At 44.0% G+C, this 21,033-nt stretch overlaps 1 protein-coding gene across 1 annotated transcript; it reads left to right on the top strand.

The window, feature by feature from the left end:
- Window positions 1-412: 412 nt before the first annotated feature.
- LOC308324764 (complement C1q tumor necrosis factor-related protein 6-like) lies at window positions 413-15,435 on the top strand. The gene is made up of 3 exons (XM_080777033.1): window positions 413-537; window positions 7,542-7,769; window positions 13,352-15,435. Exons 1-3 carry the CDS (start codon window positions 495-497, stop codon window positions 13,933-13,935), a joined length of 855 nt encoding a protein of 284 aa, XP_080633159.1. The 5' UTR covers window positions 413-494; the 3' UTR covers window positions 13,936-15,435.
- Window positions 15,436-21,033: the final 5,598 nt, after the last annotated feature.

Here is a 21,033-nt window from a genome sequence, read left to right as displayed (position 1 = left end):
GAGAGAGAGAGAGAGAGAGAGAGAGAGAGAGAGACACACACACACACACACACACACAGAGAGAGAGAGAGAGAGGGACACACACACACACACACACAGAGAGAGAGAGAGAGAGAGAGAGAGACACACACACAGAGAGAGAGAGAGAGAGAGAGAGAGAGAGAGAGAGAGAGACAGAGAGACACACACACACACACACACACACACACAGAGAGAGAGAGAGAGAGAGAGAGAGAGAGGGACACACACACACACACACACACACACACACACACACACAGAGAGAGAGACACACACACAGAGAGAGAGAGAGAGAGAGAGAGAGAGAGAGAGAGAGAGAGAGACAGAGAGACACACACACACACACACACACAGAGAGAGAGAGAGAGAGAGAGAGAGAGAGAGACAGAGAGACAGAGAGACACACACACACACACACACACACACACACAGAGAGAGAGAGAGGCGCTGACTCAGGAATTCTCTTCCAAACTATGCGCATCAACCGTCTGAAGTGTTTGCAAAGTCGTGAACAAGGTGAGGTTATAATTCCATCGTGAATCTCTTTCATTACCGTTTAAAATAGTTCTTGCACCGGACCTATAACCGCAAGCACGGGAGAAGTGCATGTTCGGACTAACGGGACTTCGGAATTCGGATCTATGGGTATGGTTCCCCTTGCACCGACGATGCAAATGCATGAACGCACGATAGTCGGTGAGCCACACACCGGCATTATAATAATGATTGATAATTGGCGTTGTTATTGTTCCAAACCGCAGACGCTATAGTGGTTAGGTTAATTATACGACCACAACAAGACCACTGCTATAGCTGCACTCTGTCTGAATGCATTATTGATTATGGTTTAATTTTAGTTTAGTTTAGTTTGTTTTACGTTGTTATCCCTGATGCAGGGACAAGTAGGCTAGACCAGCTGCTCCTCTGCTCTGATCTGTTGAGCAGACGCTCGCAGAAAGTTGCGCGCCGCGGGGTCGCTCTTGCTCGGCTATATTTTGACATTTTTTGACCACAATTTAACGACACCGTCGTGTGACGAAATATATAATCTATAGTCTGCCTGTGTTGCTCAAGGGCACAATAGTAGATGTCACTCAGCTCATTCATGATGTGTGTACATGTACAGGCCTGGCTATGAGTGTGAATGAGCCTTATCTCTCAGTCTGGAACATTTCTTTAGCTATGGGTGTTTTCAAATAGCAAATTATGTGCAAGTGCAACTTCCTGTTGTTTGTTCTGAGGAGATCAATTAGGAACAGCGGTCACTGATTTCCACTAGAAAGACAAAATAGTGTCTTGATTGAACAACAACACACACACACACACACACACACACACACACACACACACACACACGCACACGCACACACACACTAGTCTATACGGACCCCCATTTAACAGCATTTCTATCTCTGGGACCCCCCCCCCCCCAATTTGTATTGTAAAATCAATGTTAATTTGACTCTGAGAGTGTACAAAAGGACCCGTAAGGGTCCCATTTAGTTCCAAACTATCATTTAGCTGGGGCCCCCCTGGCCCCCCTGGCCCCCCTGCCCCCCTGGACCCCACTTTGGGACACATATTTATTCCACAATATACAGAATAGTGCTTCCTCTTTAACAATTCATAAAAGCCTATAACCCCCTCCCAAGAGGATTTGTTGGGAAAATCACAGTCTATGGGGCATTGGGGCAGCGGTGGCCGGACGGTTTGAATCACAGTCTATGGGGCATTGGGGCAGCGGTGGCCGGACGGTTTGCGGAGCGGTCTTGATATCGGAAGGTCGCTATAGTTCGTTCGTATCCCCGGACCGGCACGTTAAAATTACCACCGCTAAAGTGCCCTTTGAGCAAGGCATTGAACCTCCTCTACCATGAAATGTTCTATGAGCAGGGCCTGGCTGTAAACAAGTTCTTGAGCTTAGTCCAGTTACCCTGGGTAAACATAGTACCTTTCCTTTCCTTAGTCCAGTTACCCTGGGTAAACATAGTACCTTTCCTTTCCTTAGTCCAGTTACCCTGGGTAAACATAGTACCTTTCCTTTCCTTAGTCCAGTTACCCTGGGTAAACATAGTACCTTTCCTTTCCTTAGTCCAGTTACCCTGGGTAAACATAGTACCTTTCCTTTCCTTAGTCCAGTTACCCTGGGTAAACATAGTACCTTTCCTTTCCTTAGTCCAGTTACCCTGGGTAAACATAGTACCTTTCCCTTCCTTAGTCCAGTTACCCTGGGTAAACATGGTACCTTTCCTTTCCTTAGTCCAGTTACCCTGGGTAAACATATACCTTTCCTTTCCTTAGTCCAGTTACCCTGGGTAAACATAGTACCTTTCCTTTCCTTAGTACTGATTAATAAAACATTGACACAGGAGGGGGGGGGGGGTAGGGGGGGGGAGGGTGAATCAGTAGTGTAAATCCAGAGCACAGAAAAAAGAATCCTACAGGCACTCGGCCTGGTTTTCTTTGGACTCGACTCTTCAGAAGTCAGACCCTTAATTGAGAATAAGTCAGAAGGACTGCAGTATTAGTAAACATGAGACTGCAGTATTAGTAAACATTAGACTGCAGTATTAGTAAACATGAGACTGCAGTATTAGTAAACATTAGACTGCAGTATTAGTAAACATGAGACTGCAGTATTAGTAAACATTAGACTGCAGTATTAGTAAACATGAGACTGCAGTATTAGTAAACATGAGACTGCAGTATTAGTAAACATTAGACTGCAGTATTAGTAAACATTAGACTGCAGTATTAGTAAACATTAGACTGCGGTATTAGTATAACATTAGACTGCAGTATTAGTAAACATTAGACTGCAGTATTAGTAAACATTAGACTGCAGTATTAGTAAACATTAGACTGCAGTATTAGTAAACATTAGACTGCAGTATTAGTAAACATTAGACTGCGGTATTAGTATAACATTAGACTGCAGTATTAGTAAACATTAGACTGCAGTATTAGTAAACATTAGACTGCAGTATTAGTAAACATTAGACTGCAGTATTAGTAAACATTAGACTGCAGTATTAGTAAACATTAGACTGCAGTATTAGTAAACATTAGACTGCAGTATTAGTAAACATTAGACTGCATTATTAGTAAACATTAGACTGCAGTATTAGTAAACATGAGACTGCAGTATTAGTAAACATTAGACTGCAGTATTAGTAAACATTAGACTGCAGTATTAGTAAACATTAGACTGCAGTATTAGTAAACATTAGACTGCAGTATTAGTAAACATTAGACTGCAGTATTAGTAAACATTAGACTGCAGTATTAATTAAGTCAATGCTCAAATACAAAGGCATGAGGAGCCTAAGTCGACTAAAACTATGAAGAGAAAATGTTTCGTCGACTACCTTTGTTCACCGAGGAAAACTAAATGGAAACCAAATGAAAACTAAGCTACCGGTATGATGACTAAAACTGAGACTAAATATACTGACAAAGACAATTTCGTCAACAAATACAAACTAGACTAAAATGTTAGGAAGGGACTAGTGGACAAGAGATCCAGTATAAGTCATTTTACACTTGGTTGCATGCTGAAAATAGCCGATCTACAAGCTCACAGCGCGTCACGCTGCGACACGTTGTGAGCTTGTAGATCTGCTATTATCAGCACGTGTAAAAACGGTCATTACGACGGCATCAAGGCCCGCCAAAATACATTTTAGTCGACTAAATCAACTGTAGATGTAGTCGACTAAAACTAGACTAAACACTAACACATTCCAGGTGACTAAAATGTGACTAAAACTAAATGGAAACTATTCAAGAGACTAAAACTAAAATAAATTGCTACCAAAAACAACAGTGAAATGGACAGTGTCTGTGTCTGTGTCGGATCTGTTGCCTCTGTCGCGGGTGAAATGTTTTTAAACGGTGTTAACCCGTAAATGGCACAACTCTCAAATCGTCTTTCTTGCTTTGCTTGTCATTCTTCTACACCTGACGCGTAGCTAGCTGTTCACCTCAGTCCTACAGTCTGTCCCGTTTGTAAAGTCCTCCATCACCAACAAAATGTAAACATTAAAACGTACAGGATCCTTAAATAAATAAAATGAACCACTGATAGGTTATGCGTATCATTTAATCACTTCACGGAATGTGAATTATTGTATTTCTCCTGCAGACAGGACTGTCGTTCATTTACCATGACCTCATTGACCAAACACCCTTCCTTTGGTCCCAACGCTGGGGTCAGGGACACACAAGAGCAATAAAGAGGGATATATATTCCCAGACGACTTCACTCAACCCCTCCTCGTTTTAACTAATTCACATTCACATCCTGTTTCAGCAACATATTTTTGTACACAAAATCTGAGGGGAAAAAAGACAGTCTGCTCTACTGTGGAAATGTGTGTGGCCTTCAGAATATCCAAAAGGAGAAACCTTTGTATACATTTGTTTTATTCCCATTACCCTGCCTCATTATAAACGGCAAGCAATTTCCTTTTTCCTCAACATGTATGCCTTCCAGGTACAGCTATATTTCATATCCTCCGTAGCTGCGTACGGATGTTGCTCCACTGTAGCAGAGAGTCAGGCCAGGCCACAGGCCAGCATTAGTCACAACAAAGACAAACTAGGTGCACCCTGGCGCTGTTCTGTGTTCTGTGTTCTGTGTTCTGTGTTCTCTGTGCCTGCAGAGAAAGCACTGTGTGGAGTGTGGACGGAACATGTTCTTTATCGTGGTGGTCCTGGGGAAATCCCATGGTCTAAATTAACCCCTGATTACAGTAGGCTATGTCGCTGTTGAACTAAAGCTGATAGAACAGGGTTTTTGGGTTTTTGGACAGTGGGTTTTAGGAGGGCCTTGTGGTGCACATAACTGTAATTAGGTTGAACTCTGTGCATAGGAGGCCTTAGCTATGTTTCACCAGTTACAATTGAAACGGGCCTCCACCCTCAGGGGGGCCTCCGAGCTCCAACTGAACGCCAGGCGTCAGTCAGTCAAACCCCCCGCCACGTCTTGGCCCTCTCTCTTTCTCTCTCCAACTCGCTCACTCACTGCCTTGCTCTCTCCCACAATGTTAAGTTACACCTATTTTATGTAAATAACCTACAGGGTAAAATGACAGGATGAGGAGAGGTGTTGTTGTTGCTATATTGTCGAGAGTAATGGCTGCGTGTGATATTGAACATTCAAACTATTTGTATCAATACGGCTGTATCAGCAAAATAATTATGTCATATAGGTATATGGGTGCCTCATATTTGGTCTTGAAACGGGCCTCCAGATTCCTAAGGCCGCCCCTGACTCTGTGTGCAGTCAAATGAACAAATAAATGATTTCTGTTTGAGCAGCACCAGCTATACATTCATATTAGCGATGCGGCTGTATTGCTCTAAGACCAAGTGTCCATCTGTGGTCATTTCTGAATGCTAGTGGAGTAAAGAGACCAGATTCTACTCAATCTTCCGTCAACTTGCATAGATCATGGACGGTTTTGTTGTGGCTTAATATCTATTGTGATAGTGCTTGTGAACTGCTAATACATGCAGGGTTGTTGTTGTACAACATTTGATTTATACCATAGGTATTTACCCGATCCGTTACCCAGAAGAAGGAACTACAATAATTGGGGCATATATATTATAACCGCTCCTATCCAGCAGAATAACAAACTGATACCTGATATCTCAAGGTTGTTTATTTCCCCCAAAGACAACGTGAAAAATTACTGCAACACAAAACATAACAATATCCTTTTAAACACAATGAAATAAACATGAAATATGAAATATGTCCCTGTTGTCAGTCAATCATGATGTCATTAGATGTAAACAAACACAATGAGATGTACACAAACAATTAAACGAACACTGTTTACAAACAAAGAAAAACAACAAGATGTAACATACCGTGTGCGCCTTCTGCAGATTATTTTAGGAGAGCTACTTTATCTTCTCTTATATTCTCTATTTAAGGACACTCCTTTTTAGACGTGGGAAGAGCTCCTTGCACCACTGAAACTCAGCTTGTTCTGAGTTCAGCTCACACAGGTGCAATGAATCAATGCTGCCTCACTCTAATCACAGGGCTCTGCTCCTGCATGCCCTTCTAGGTCATAATGAACAGCAATAAAGGACCACACACAGCATGCAAATACAATATGTACCCCAAATAAACATACATATAATGTTCACATATTATACATTTTCAGAAAGGTAAGCAATAAAATAGAATATTACAAAATACCCATTGCTGGGACAGCTACATACTGTATACTATGGGCGCGTTCGGAAATGCGCACCGGGAATGTGGTCAGTTTGTTGAGTGTGGTGGGCGGTGACGTCACAGAGTGCGTTCAGTGTGCCTTATTTACGAACGACCAGTTACAACCAAACACACCTTCCTGTAGGGGGCGTGCACGTTTGTGATTGTTTTGATCCTACGCCTGCACTAAAACTCGAGTCTCTGCAGCCAACGAGAAACGCAGCACAAGTACAACTTCACAAGCAAGTAGCCTAGCCTACTGTAGAAGAGCAACATGGCAGAAGCGATGGCTACAGTTGTTTCTCTGTTGGCAAGTTCAGCCGTTGTTGTTGTTGCAATAGTGGACAGCGACGAGGATGACGGCGAAGTTGAGAATGTATAAAGTAGGCACTATAGCCTTGGGCTAATCACAGCGCTGCCCACTGACTGTGTGCGTTCTGTACCTAGGTACAGAACGCCACCTGGGAGCGCTAGAGACACAGCTGTGACGTAAGCACACCATTCACACCGAGCAACCCTACCCTGAGGGTAGGGTTGCTCAGTGCGTGCACTCAGCACACCCGGTGCGCAGCGCACTGGATTTTCGAACGACAACGCACTGAGTGCACTGAATAAACGAACGACAAGAGAGCACACCAGTGCGTTCAGGGCGCATTTCCGAACGCGCCCTATATGTGTTCAAACATAATTTTCAGCCTGACAGACCCCGAGTGAAATATCCACAAAACAGAGTTTTACTGTGTTATGGCGGCGGTTGTGTGAATTTGGAAGCGCGACAGGTGCAAATCGTAATGTCAGCCTCCCCTGAGGGCAGTGACTTGCACAGATAGACACTAGGAGGCCCTTTTGGCAATGTGATAAAAATAAATAAAAAAAACTTTTTAATTTTTCTTAATTTGTAGTGTGTGGACCATATGGTGACATTGATCAAATCTAGATAAAAAAACGCTTCTACTATATTATTTAGGCCCCCCACAATCTAAAGCTATGTTTCTATGTCAGTGGTTCTTCGATTAAAAATAAATAAATAGCAAGTGGCGCGCTACGAGCTTGTAGATCTGCTATTTTCCAATAGCTAAAGCACCCTTAAGTAAGTAAGTCAAGTCAAAGCACCCAAATGGGTTCCCGCCACCAAAATGCGCTGCACAAGGTGCCCTTTTTTTTCACTTGAGCACCACCTGCCCCTCTAAATAAAATGTCTGTGCACGCCACTGCCTGAGGGGGCGGAGCTGTCTGCTTTGCCATTTCCTCTCTCTTCTTGTTCTGACTGTTTTCTCTTCGCCAGGTGCAGCCATGTTGGCTGACGTAATGCTCCTCCTCCTCCTCCTGCTCTCCCCCTCCCCCTCCCTGGTGGATTCGGTGCCTCCCCCTGGCCCCGCCCCAGCCGCCTGCAGACGCTGCTGTGACCACATGGAGCCAGCAGAGGGCAGCGGAGCCCATGAGGCACCCGCCATGGCAGGCCTCGGCCAGATGCCCGAGGTCCGCACCTTCATCAACATGACCATCCTCAGAGGTATTGTATTCAATTCATCAACATGACCATCCTCAGAGGTGTTGTATTCAATTCATCAACATGACCATCCTCAGAGGTATTGTATATTATTATATTATATATTATATATTATTATATATTGTATTGCAGGCATAGACATCAAAGGGGGCTTAAAGCCCCGTGCCCTTTGTACCTGTCTAGCATTCAGCTTTTTCCCGAAGACTCCTGAAGTTGAGCATTTTGCGCGTTGAGCTGTTTCGAAATCCATGTCGTACTACCATGTGCTGGGTTACGTCCCACTGGGAGGAGACCCCGGGGCAGACCAAGGATCACGTCCCACTGGGAGGAGCAGGGGCAGACCAAGGACCACGTCCCACTGGGAGGAGACCCCGGGGCAGACCAAGGACCACGTCCCACTGGGAGGAGCAGGGGCAGACCAAGGACCACGTCCCACTGGGAGGAGACCCCGGGGCAGACCAAGGATCACGTCCCACTGGGAGGAGACCCCGGGGCAGACCAAGGATCACGTTCCACTGGGAGGAGACCCCGGGGCAGACCAAGGATCACGTCCCACTGGGAGGAGACCCCGGGGCAGACCAAGGATCACGTTCCACTGGGAGGAGACCCCGGGGCAGACCAAGGATCACGTCCCACTGGGAGGAGACCCCGGGGCAGACCAAGGATCACGTCCCACTGGGAGGAGACCCCGGGGGGCAGACCAAGGATCACGTCCCACTGGGAGGAGACCCCGGGGGGCAGACCAAGGACCACGTCCCACTGGGAGGAGACCCCGGGGGGCAGACCAAGGACCACGTCCCACTGGGAGGAGACCCCGGGGCAGACCAAGGACCACGTCCCACTGGGAGGAGACCCCGGGGGGCAGACCAAGGATCACGTCCCACTGGGAGGAGACCCCGGGGCAGACCAAGGACCACATCCCACTGGGAGGAGACCCCAGACCGCAGACCAAGGCGCAGTTGGAGGAAACACATCGACTCACTGGCCTTGGAACGTCTCTGGATCCCCCAGGAGGAAGTCACTAATGTTGCTCTGGAGGAGAGGTAACTCTGGAGCACTCTGTTGGAGCCGACTACGGATAAGCGGTTGAAGATGGATGGATGGGTTACGCCCCGGAAATAGCAGATCTACAAGCTCTCAACGTGTCACAGCTTGTAGATCTGCTATTTTCGCATTTGTTTGTCCGAAAGTGCCCTCTTACGGGATGTCAGCCCCTGCCTCTCTATAGCTGCGTAATATTAGCATTCATGACACACACACAAACAACACGGACGATTAGTCTCATTCATGACACACACACACAAACAACACAGACGTTTAGTCTCATTCATGACACACACACACAAACAACACGGACGTTTAGTCTCATTCATGACACACACAAACAACACACACGTTTAGTCTCATTCATGACACACACACACAAACAACACAGACGTTTAGTCTCATTCATGACACACACAAACAACACACACGTTTAGTCTCATTCATGACACACACACACAAACAACACGGACGTTTAGGGCTGTATTTTGCGTGTCTTAAGTACCAGGTCTTATCCCCTAACTTGAGTAAACTAAAGACCTGGAGGCGTGGTCAATGCCATTTGGCTATTCTGAGTGGCCGAAGAGCATTGATCACAACCTCCAGGTCTTTAGTTTACTCAAGTTAGGGAATAAGACCTGGTACTTAAGACACGCAAAATACAGTCCTCTGTCTCATTGCCCTAAATTTTAAATCATTGTAATTGCATTGGGCCGGAATGGACAATTGTATAGCAATTTTATTTATTTATTTATTTATTTATTTGACAGGGACAAAGCTCATTAATCAACATGTCAGTTTTCACATCAATGTAAATGGGCCAGAGTTAGCCGAAGCTAAATTTCATCTGTAGTCCCTGTTGGGCAGGCTCTTAAAAAATGAATGAATGATAAAAAAGAAGAACAAAGTGTAGGGCGCCTGCACACAACACCATGCGTTGATGCCATGTGTGCATATGTGCAAGCACCCAACACTACGTCCATACAAAAACACAATACAATACAGTACAATACAATACATGGCTATAGTCTGAACATATTAGTCAGTCATAGGGGAAAAAAAGCATTATCCTATATAAGAAACAGATGCTTTTGTGGCCTTGTTTTTTAAACTACTGGAAGTTATCTTTGGAATATTATCGTTGGCAGTACACCATGGTCACACAGTTTGGAGTATAAATTAGGTCATGCATATTGCTCAATAGTTTTCACTTGCAGATGGAAAGTAAACTTTTGGCAGCTTTCAGGTCCCGTCAGAACTTTAAATGAAAGGTCCCGGTCAGGTCTGCGTTTCCACACGGGTTTACAAAACGTACGAGAGGTCTGGATTCTTGACGGACAAATTGGTGCTGGAGCCGTGCCTTCATTGGATTCAGTGTGATTCAGTACTGGCCTAACTATATAACCCATTCTGGGCGGGAACCCCTTTTGGTGTTTTAAGCATTATGTTATTCTTTAGCTATTGAAAGATAGCAGATCTACAAGCTCGTAGCGCGGCACCGAGTGGCGCGCTACGAGCTTGTGTAGGTCTGCTATTTTAGAAAAATGTGGAGCAAATCTTTGATATATTCTTTCAGAGCAAATGTTTTAAGTCAAATCCTTGCTTCTGGGGGGGGGGGGGTCCCTGGAACAACATATTTTCAGATGGGGGTCGGTGGCCCAATTACATGATATTTTTGGGGGTCCTTGACATGAAAACCACTGACACAGAAACATAGGGTTTTTTCAGAAAACTGTCAGAATTTCGAAGGCATTTGTAGAATGGTTCTCGGGTCTAAATGGCCTAACGCTGCATGCTGTCCTCGAGGGTTGCACTCTCCTCTGAGCTGTTTGTTCTTCCTAATGCAGTAGGTTCAGCTGCCAAGACCCCCCCCTTCCTGATGCTAAAGCGCCTGTTGCTCTCTTAGGTTATAGGTTTGATTTGGCCCCAAATGTGCTTCTGTGGCAGTAGAATTAACATTTATCTTATGTGGCAGTAGAAATTAGTAATATTTACTTTTACTTTTCATTTGTGTTTTTCATAAATTATGCTACTGTGATAATTGACCACAGACTATTATTATTATTATTATTTGTATTATATAAAAAGGTGGGCAAAATAAGCTTTATGCTTCAGCCCATACCTTTTCGGTTAAACTAGTCACTGCGTTGACTAAGTAATTAGTAATTAAGCAATGTAAATTGCTTCAACCTATTTTGTTTATCTGTTTTGTAAAAAATGACCGAAATAAAGATTCAAACTCAAACTCAAACTCAAGTAACATTTATCTTCTGTGGCAGTAGAAATAACATTCATCTTCTGTGGCAGTAGAAATAACATTCATCTTCTGTGGCAGTAGAAATAACATTCATCTTCTGTGGCAGTAGAAATAACATTCATCTTCTGTGGCAGTAGAAATAACATTCATCTTCTGTGGCAGTAGAAATAACATTCATCTTCTGTGGCAGTAGAAGTAACATTCATCTTCTGTGGCAGTAGAAGTAACATTCATCTTCTGTGGCAGTAGAAGTAACATTCATCTTCTGTGGCAGTAGAAGTAACATTCATCTTCTGTGGCAGTAGAAGTAACATTCATCTTCTGTGGCAGTAGAAGTAACATTCATCTTATGTGGCAGTAGAAGTAACATTCATCTTCTGTGGCAGTAGAAGTAACATTCATCTTCTGTGGCAGTAGAAGTAACATTCATCTTCTGTGGCAGTAGAAGTAACATTCATCTTATGTGGCAGTAGAAGTAACATTCATCTTCTGTGGCAGTAGAAGTAACATTCATCTTCTGTGGCAGTAGAAGTAACATTCATCTTCTGTGGCAGTAGAAGTAACATTCATCTTCTGTGGCAGTAGAAGTAACATTCATCTTATGTGGCAGTAGAAGTAACATTCATCTTCTGTGGCAGTAGAAGTAACATTCATCTTCTGTGGCAGTAGAAGTAACATTCATCTTCTGTGGCAGTAGAAGTAACATTCATCTTATGTGGCAGTAGAAGTAACATTCATCTTCTGTGGCAGTAGAAGTAACATTCATCTTATGTGGCAGTAGAAGTAACATTCATCTTCTGTGGCAGTAGAAGTAACATTCATCTTATGTGGCAGTAGAAGTAACATTCATCTTCTGTGGCAGTAGAAGTAACATTCATCTTCTGTGGCAGTAGAAGTAACATTCATCTTATGTGGCAGTAGAAGTAACATTCATCTTCTGTGGCAGTAGAAGTAACATTCATCTTATGTGGCAGTAGAAGTAACATTCATCTTCTGTGGCAGTAGAAGTAACATTCATCTTCTGTGGCAGTAGAAGTAACATTCATCTTCTGTGGCAGTAGAAGTAACATTCATCTTCTGTGGCAGTAGAAGTAACATTCATCTTCTGTGGCAGTAGAAGTAACATTCATCTTCTGTGGCAGTAGAAGTAACATTCATCTTCTGTGGCAGTAGAAATAACATTCATCTTCTGTGGCAGTAGAAGTAACATTCATCAAGTGGCATGCTTCCTTTTGTGTCTGGTAGGCAAGAGACAGAGCCTGACAGCCATGGAGGGTACGGAGAAGGGGTGTACGTAACGTAGCATACTGGTGGTTTTCTGAATAATGTAAAAAAAAAAAAGTCAAATTGTGGAGAAAAGGAATGTGAGAAGTAGGCTAAACTAAACCACAGGGAACATTTGTGCTGAAATGGAAAACAATTTTAAAGAGGAGACAGCGAAATTCCATAAAATGTTATCTATATGTGGAGTTTTTATAGGACTCCTGGCTTTTAGGCATTTAGCGGCCGGACGCTCTGGTTCAGATTGACTTGCTTTCGTTGTTTCAGGGATCAAACCCAAATCCATTAAAAACATAAACCATCTATACTTCTTTGTATGTCAAATGGATCTGTGGGTCATTTTTGCTGAATGTTTGCCTGGTTTTCGCCGAATCTTCGCCTATTATGACATGCCAAGTATAGAGAAGCTACAGTAGGGTTCATGTGGTCAATCTCAAGTCAAGTCAAATCAAGGCAACCAGAGTTGACCAAACTGCTGTACAGCAGTGTCTCTCTCTCTCTCTCTCTCATTAGCAGGCAACAGTGCAGCTCTCTCTCTCATTAGCAGGCAACAGTGCAGCACTCTCTCTCTCTCTCTCATTAGCAGGCAACAGTGCAGTACTCTCTCTCTCTCTCGGTGTTTCTGGCACAACAGCGCCCCTACTGGTACTAATAGTCATATACTGGTGCTCATTAACGTCACACGGACACATAGGTGAACAGGGACATTGCTGTTCCTTGGAGTGTACTACTTGTACCACTCAAAAAAGCATAAAATATTACAATATTACAGGTTCCATGTCCCCCACTTATACCCCCCCTGCAAAAAGGTTCCATGTGTCACAAATGTGTCATTTATTAACAGTATTGTATCTGTATGTGTCCGAGACAAACGTTCTACATTGTTATTGTCACGCGGAAAGAAACCTTTCTTGTCCATTTCTGCAGTTTTGCGCACAACACAGTATACCGGCACGTTATGTTTCCTGTCACGCCCCGCCCCGCCCCCCCCCCCCCACCACAGGTGACAAGGGCGACCGCGGCGCCCGAGGGACACCGGGTAAAGGCGGAGAGGAGGGCTCCACGGGGCCCGCGGGCCCCAAAGGCGCCGACGGCCGGGCGGGCCCCCCGGGCGACGACGCCGCCTGCAGCAAGACGTCGTCGACGACACTCCAGCGTTCCGCCTTCTCGGTGGGCCGGCGCAAGTCCCTCCACAGCCTGGAGCACTACCGGCCGCTGCTGTTCGACACGGTGTTCGTGGACCTCCCGCGCGGCGGCGGCGGCGGCGGCCACTTCGACATGTTCACGGGGCTGTTCCGCTGCGGCCCGGCGCCCGGCGTCTACTTCTTCAACGTCAACGTGCACACGTGGAACCTCAAGGAGACGTACCTGCACGTCATGCACAACGAGCGCGAGCGCGCCGTCCTCTACGCGCAGCCCGGCGAGCGCTCCGTCATGCAGAGCCAGAGCCTGATGCTGGCGCTGGCGCCGGGCGACCAGGTCTGGGTGCGCCTGTACAGGCGGGAGAGGGAGACCGCCGTGTACAGCGACGAGGTGGACGTCTACATCACCTTCAACGGATACCTGGTTACGCCCACCGCGGACTGACCTGAGATCAGATTCATACCAGGTTTCCACTGCATGGACACACACTGGTCTGATTAACCCCATTCTGACCTGAGATAAGATTCTAAAAATGTCAGTCGTTCTTTCGATTTTTCAAAAATAGCAGACCTCAAAATTTGCTGCCAAAAACAAACCACCAGAGCTCTGTCCATACAGTCATTTTGTTTCTTTCTAGTGCTTAATTGAACCAGTAAGACGCGCACACGCGGGAAGCGAACGCAGCTCGTACATATTTGGGTTTTGGACGTATAGCTGCTTTGGGGGACTATATGGTTATGGCTGAGTCATGGTGACGTAACAGCGGGACAGACACTTGCATCAATCACAAACAAATCACTCAGCTCCATATATGGGCACAAAAGCGGGACAGACAGACAGACACACACACAGACATGATCTGCTAGGTCTCATAGTAAGTGCTCACTGCGTTCGCAATCACCTGCTGGTCCTAAACATAGACAGTATCCCATGTTGCACAGTTACCAATTAAATACCTTTCAGAAAAGTGTTATATAATATTTGGGACTATCAGTTCAACTGAGTCATTTAACATGATAGTCTTATTTGGATTAAAGTGATAAAAGTGTTTTTTTTTATCCTCCCAAGAAGACTCGAGTTATAACTCCAAGTGCAAACATCATTCTCCCCGCATTACATTTGTTTATGACGGGGCTTTTCATTGGCTCATTTGTTTATGGCGGGGCTTTTCATTGGCTCATTTGTTTATGACGGGGCTTTTCATTGGCTCATTTGTTTATGACGGGGCTTTTTCATTGGCTCCAAAAATAAAGTCTTACGTCGTGACTCAGTCTCTGACCGAGCGGTCTAGAGATGGGTTGGGTTTATTTATAGGATATTAAATTCTTCTCATTAACTTGAAAACCCGTGAAACGTGAGAGAGCTCAGGATTAAGAACTTTAAGACGGCCAGGCTTTTCGTTTTAGTGCAGCCCCGGGTTTGATCCGAGGAGTTTCCACTCAGAGACAAAAGCTAGAATAAAGCAGCGTTTAACCGTAAGGTCAGCACAGATCAGGTCTTGAGAAATCTACTGTGACGTAACCAAGGGAGAGATAAGACCCTTCCAACACACACACACACACACACACACACAGCAGATTATTTCATCAACATTTCTTTGGGCTTTATCTGTAAAAAGTCACTGTATGCCAGAGGGTTATTTATTTCCCCTCGAGGGGATTCAATCGGAGTTCAACTTCAAATCACCAGCAGGATCAAATCCAGTGACGTTAAGTTAACACATTAATATACCACTCTAAGCGCACTCATTATATGAACACAAACCTAACGTTAAGTTAACACATTAATATACCACTCTAAGCGCACTCATTATATGAACACAAACCTAACGTTAAGTTAACACATTAATATACCACTCTAAGCGCACTCATTATATGAACACAAACCTAACGTTAAGTTAACACATTAATATACCACTCTAAGCGCACTCATTATATGAACACAAACCTAACGTTAAGTTAACACATTAATATACCACTCTAAGCGCACTCATTATATGAACACAAACCTAACGTTAAGTTAACACATTAATATACCACTCTAAGCGCACTCATTATATGAACACAAACCTAACGTTAAGTTAACACATTAATATACCACTCTAAGCGCACTCATTATATGAACACAAACCTAACGTTAAGTTAACACATTAATATACCACTCTAAGCGCACTCATTATATGAACACAAACCTAACGTTAAGTTAACACATTAATATACCACTCTAAGCGCACTCATTATATGAACACAAACCTAACGTTAAGTTAACACATTAATATACCACTCTAAGCGCACTCATTATATGAACACAAACCTATAAGGGGGCGTGAATGATAAGTAATAAAGTGGATAGTTTCTTAATTTTGACAATTAAATAAATACACGAATAAGATTCAAGGTCTTCCAGAAGTGCGCTTATTAATGGGGCTTATTGTTGTTCAGTGTCAGCCCAATAATGAGATCATGCAACATAACCCTCATTATCGTTCCAATTACGTAGCCTGTATGTAACGAGCCACGTAGTGTAGTACAGTATATGCTTAATAAAACCTAAAACCAGCTTTGTCCATATTATATACAGTAACAATATAGATGGAGTGACGAGAGAGAATGGAGTTCTCTAGAGTGCAACCAATGCTATACAATAGTGTGTTGACTGTAACGGTTTATATTTTGAATGAAATCAATGAAAAGGAGTCGGTATAGAATGCGATATGATTGGGCGTGCCGTGCCATTGTTTTTCCCCCCATGGTAAATCCAGGCTGGAGGAATGACATGCTATACTCAATATATAAATGGGTATATCAATTCAATTCAAAGGGCTTTATTGGCATGAGAAAACATATCATGACTGGCACTAAATGGAGTTTGCCATGCAGAAGGTACCGACAGATGTTTTTCTTGTCTCTTTTTTTAATTTGTAAAATTGTAAATATGTAGCACGAACAAGCAATTGAGTTTGAATAAATACTGTACATTGTATAAGCATATAGCCTAAATACTATGTTGCTGGCACTACTGTGACGACTAATGATAAACATGACATGTGTGTAGTGCAGTGTTCTGTCCACCAGAGGGCAGCATTCTGCAGAGGTAAGGGGGGGACAGAGGAAATTACAATGGAGCAAGAGCAAAATTTACATCTTCCGTCATGCCCAGTAAACTTTTATTTCTTTCATATGACGACCAAATGAAGCATTACACCATAATACTTGTGAAATATGACACTGCAATAAATTAATGGTTCCTGTCGATGAGAGGAGAAATGGATTCAACAGCAGATCTATATCCCCTTCTGAATGTATCTGTTAACTCTCCAAACATCCATTCTTGGATGCTTCTGGCCAAGCCACAAAATCTGGTTTTATCTTCAAAGGACTAATGAACACAATATTATATATATATATATATATATATATATATATATATATATATATATATATATATATATATATCTCACATTAACATTAGAGTCACGCTATGCAGTCGGCTTAACATCAGGGTTCATTTGGTTTCATGTCAGTTTAATTTATACCAACATAGAGTATAAAGCAGGCTTATAGTGACTTTGCCGCGTGGACATGAGCGGACGGGGTCATACCTATGTTCCCTCAGCCCTATGTTCCCTCAGCCCTATGTTCCCTCAGCCCTATGTTCCCTCAGCCCTATGTTCCCTCAGCCCTATGTTCCCTCAGAAGGAGCATTGGTCCGAGGTGCACTGGGGGTCGGGAGAGGGTGGGTGGTTAGGTTTAGGTGTGCTGCCCCGGGAGAGGTTAGGGTGAGGGTTTGGGGTTAGGTTTAGGTGTCTGCCCCGGGGGAGGTTAGGGTTAGGGTGAGGGTTTGAGGTAGGTTGTCCATCGGACCGTCGGCATATTGACGCGGACCCGAGGGAACATAGGGCTGAGGGAACATAGGGCTGAGGGAACATAGGGCTGAGGGAACATAGGGCTGAGGGAACATAGGTACGGTCCCGAACGGACAACACTGGTATTCTGATCTTGATCCATAAGGGCCCGACATCGCCTCAAAGCTGGCTTTCCCATTAACACAACAACAGGCACTGCATGGGGTCATATTTATGCGTACCATATAAGCCAATAGAAGGGCATTCTGTGTGGATGTGCCGCTGCATGGTGATGCCTGCTAACATGCTAACATGATGCTAACATGACACCAAGTATTACTAGTATAATCTGCTGATGGGAGAACACGTGCAAGTCATAAAGGTTCACCAGTGATGGAAAAAAAACATGTCGTTTGAATGAGAACTTGACACTAATTAGCCCGCGGACCCCCATATTAAATATTGCAGGGACCCCCCCCCCCCCCCCCAGGGGACCCCCAGTTTGATATGTAATAGGCTACGGACCCCCCAATGTAATGGCATTTCTATCTCATACACCGATTTATCCCATAATACCCCTATATTCATCTTGTAAAATCAATGTTCATTTTAACTTTGATTTCGTTCCATTTGTACACTCTCAAGGAGTTACAGCCGGGGACCCCCTGGAACTCCCTCGAGGACCCCTGGGGGTCCCCGGACGGACCCCACTTTTAGAACCACTGCTGTATATGGTCAAAATGATCCAAGAAAGGTCCCCCCATGACAATGAAAGATAAATTGACATTTATTGTTCGTCAATGAGATGCTCTTGGGAGTCCCAGATCTACCATGGTATAGATTAGTGATGCACCGAATATTCGGCCGCAGAAAATATTCGGCATAAAATAGCTAAAAATGCATTTTCGGCCTATTCGGTTTCGGCCCGAATAGGCAGAAAATATATCACAGAATAGTGTATGAAATGAATGCATTTAAAAGAGCTGAATACATGTTTTATGGACCCATAATAGTGATTATTATTTAAGTTAAGTGTTGCCATAACCATTTATTTTGCCATAAATCAGGTAGCTTTAAGGTACGGCCATGACAGCAATGGTAGGAAAAAAGATATATAATATGAATCATATTCGTTTCCTATATTCGGTATTCGGTTTTGGCCAAGAATTTCCCTTTCGGTGCATCCCTAGTATAGATATATAGATAGATCTACACCATGGTATAGATCTGGGACCATTCCTGGTGAATCATTATGCTTGCAACGGTTTCAAAGTACAATCTCGTGTGCCCACTGCGCACATTTACAAAATCTATCAAACAAAAGCGTAAAGGCAATGGGAAAGCAACACTGACACAATGGAGTGTAACATGGAACTATAGCAGATCTACAAGCTCAAAACGTAGATGGGCTGTTTCCTGGACACCGTACGTATACATGCAGCCATACATACGACAATGAGGCACAGATCAAGGTCCATGGCAGTGGTTCCCAACCTTCGCCCCCTCTCCAGAACCTTGAAAGGTCCATGGCAGCGGTTCCCAACCTTCGCCCCCTCTCCAGAACCTTGAAAGGTCCATGGCAGCGGGTTCCCAACCTTCGCCCCCTCTCCAGAACCTTGAAAGGTCCATGGCAGCGGTTCCCAACCTTCGCCCCCTCTCCAGAACCTTGAAAGCTTGACCACGGTTAAGAGGCCAGGCCGCGTTGGGCTGGCCCGGCGTTCAAAAAGGACGTCAATTTGAATGATAAATCCGATTGGCTTGTATCAATGGAAACCAACGTATGGGCGCTTTAAAATCCGTATTCATGTCGATATAACTATTCAAAAATGTGAAAATAAACAATGGAATACACAGCCGAAAGCCGTACAACACAAATGTTGTGTCAAACCATGTGACTTCCATTGGAGATGCATTGGGGGCGGCCATGACACTTACATCTTGCTTACATCTAGCGTGTATCGATGTTGTACGCTAGGTGGAAAGGTGTGAGTGAGGCCTTTCGCATCAGGAATCATTCCCTCTATAGCCGGAGCTCTGTGTCAATTCCCAACCCCATGAAGAAGCCCGACAACAGGGCCAAACGGGCCAAACGCTGTTCAAGATTGTTGGTTTTTTTTAAAGACGGGAGAGAGCAGAATATTGTGCGTCGACATTCCCTTCTTCCCCTAATTGTGGATAATAGGAATGAAACTCTTTATATTGAAAAACGTCCACAGAGAATCTCGTCATGAAAACCATATTATTCCCAGACTGGTAAATAAATCCCTATCATTTCCCCAGGTCTCACACAATAACCACACATTGTACATGAGGCCCGATTATAGAACGACGGCGTGTCAAAAATATACTGCACCTCGTTCACACGTCATACTGTACGTAAACACTGTACGGTGATCAAAGTGAAAAGTTTAATTCTCTTACAAAAATACTATGTTGTTTTTGCCGTGTAAACGTTGTCTCATTAATAGCAACCAAAAGGCACTGTCTTATCTTCCCACTGCTACATATCCAGCCACGACTATGATCCATCTAGCAAACGCTCTGCTCTGGCCCCTTTCAAATCATCACTCCACTAACTCTGAACCTAAACCTTGATCCACCCAAGACTCCGCTTATTGTGACATTAATACTGGCCTAATGATTGCACTACAACTGGCCCCCTAAAGACATCCTCGGCGTATATGGAGTGATCTGTGCATGTTGTGCATCAACACATTTTAACCCATTCTGACCTGAGATCAGATTCATACGAGGTTTCCACTGGACACACACTGGTCTCATGATTAACCCATTCTGACCTGAGATCAGATTCTAAAAATTTCAGTCGTTCTTCGATTTTTCAAAAATAGCAGACCTACAAGCTCATAGCGCGCCACTCGGTGGCGCGCTATGAGCTTGTAGGTCTGCTATTTTTCAATAGCTAAAGCATAACATGATGCTATAACACCGAAATGGGTTCCCGTTCAGAATGGGTTAAGTTGCCGCCGGCTACGGTATGATTTCACGCGCTCGGCTGAAGCAGCAAATCTCATCCTTGCAACAAAAAAAACAAAACACTGAATCTCGGCAGACGTTTCTATGGACAGGCTGGGAGTGTTTTGCGTTAGTCACGGTTTTACACGTCCGTAATACGTACGACATTGATAACTATACAGGGAAAAAAAACACTGTCGCCAAGGTAACCACGATCCTCTGAAAACACTGTCGCCACGACGCGTAGGTCGTGATACCCGAACACACACAAATGATATCTGAACTATAACACGACGTTAGAGGATGGAGAACGATGATGAACAAACTATTCCCTTTGGGGGAAAATGCCCAACACAGAAATAGACACTTTTAAGTTTTCACTCTTTTAAGTAAAACAAAAGGAATGTTGTTAGACTCAACTTCTTTTCCCTCATTCTCCTCTGAAGACCCTGATGAGACTAATAATAGCTACAGTACGCTCTCCAGATATCAGCCTTGAAGTTCAACGGAGCATCTTGTGCTTAAACGGCATGCTTTGGAAGGAAAACCAGCTGCTATAATGTTCTCATTGACCATTACACTGACGTATAATAGTAAAATAGTAAACTTATCCTCACAGAAATGTAACGTACCGATGATGACACAAGAAGCAAAAAGGTTTTTGGTCGGGTGTGTCTGTTCATTAAGTGAGAGTAGCACGTTATTACGCAACTATAAATGATTAC

The sequence above is a fragment of the Protomyctophum bolini genome (assembly GCF_963924005.1).
Source record: "Protomyctophum bolini genome assembly, chromosome: 11".
NCBI lineage: Eukaryota > Metazoa > Chordata > Actinopteri > Myctophiformes > Myctophidae > Protomyctophum > Protomyctophum bolini.
Note: the sequence above shows the minus strand (reverse complement) of the source record. Positions and strands in the feature narration are given on the sequence as shown.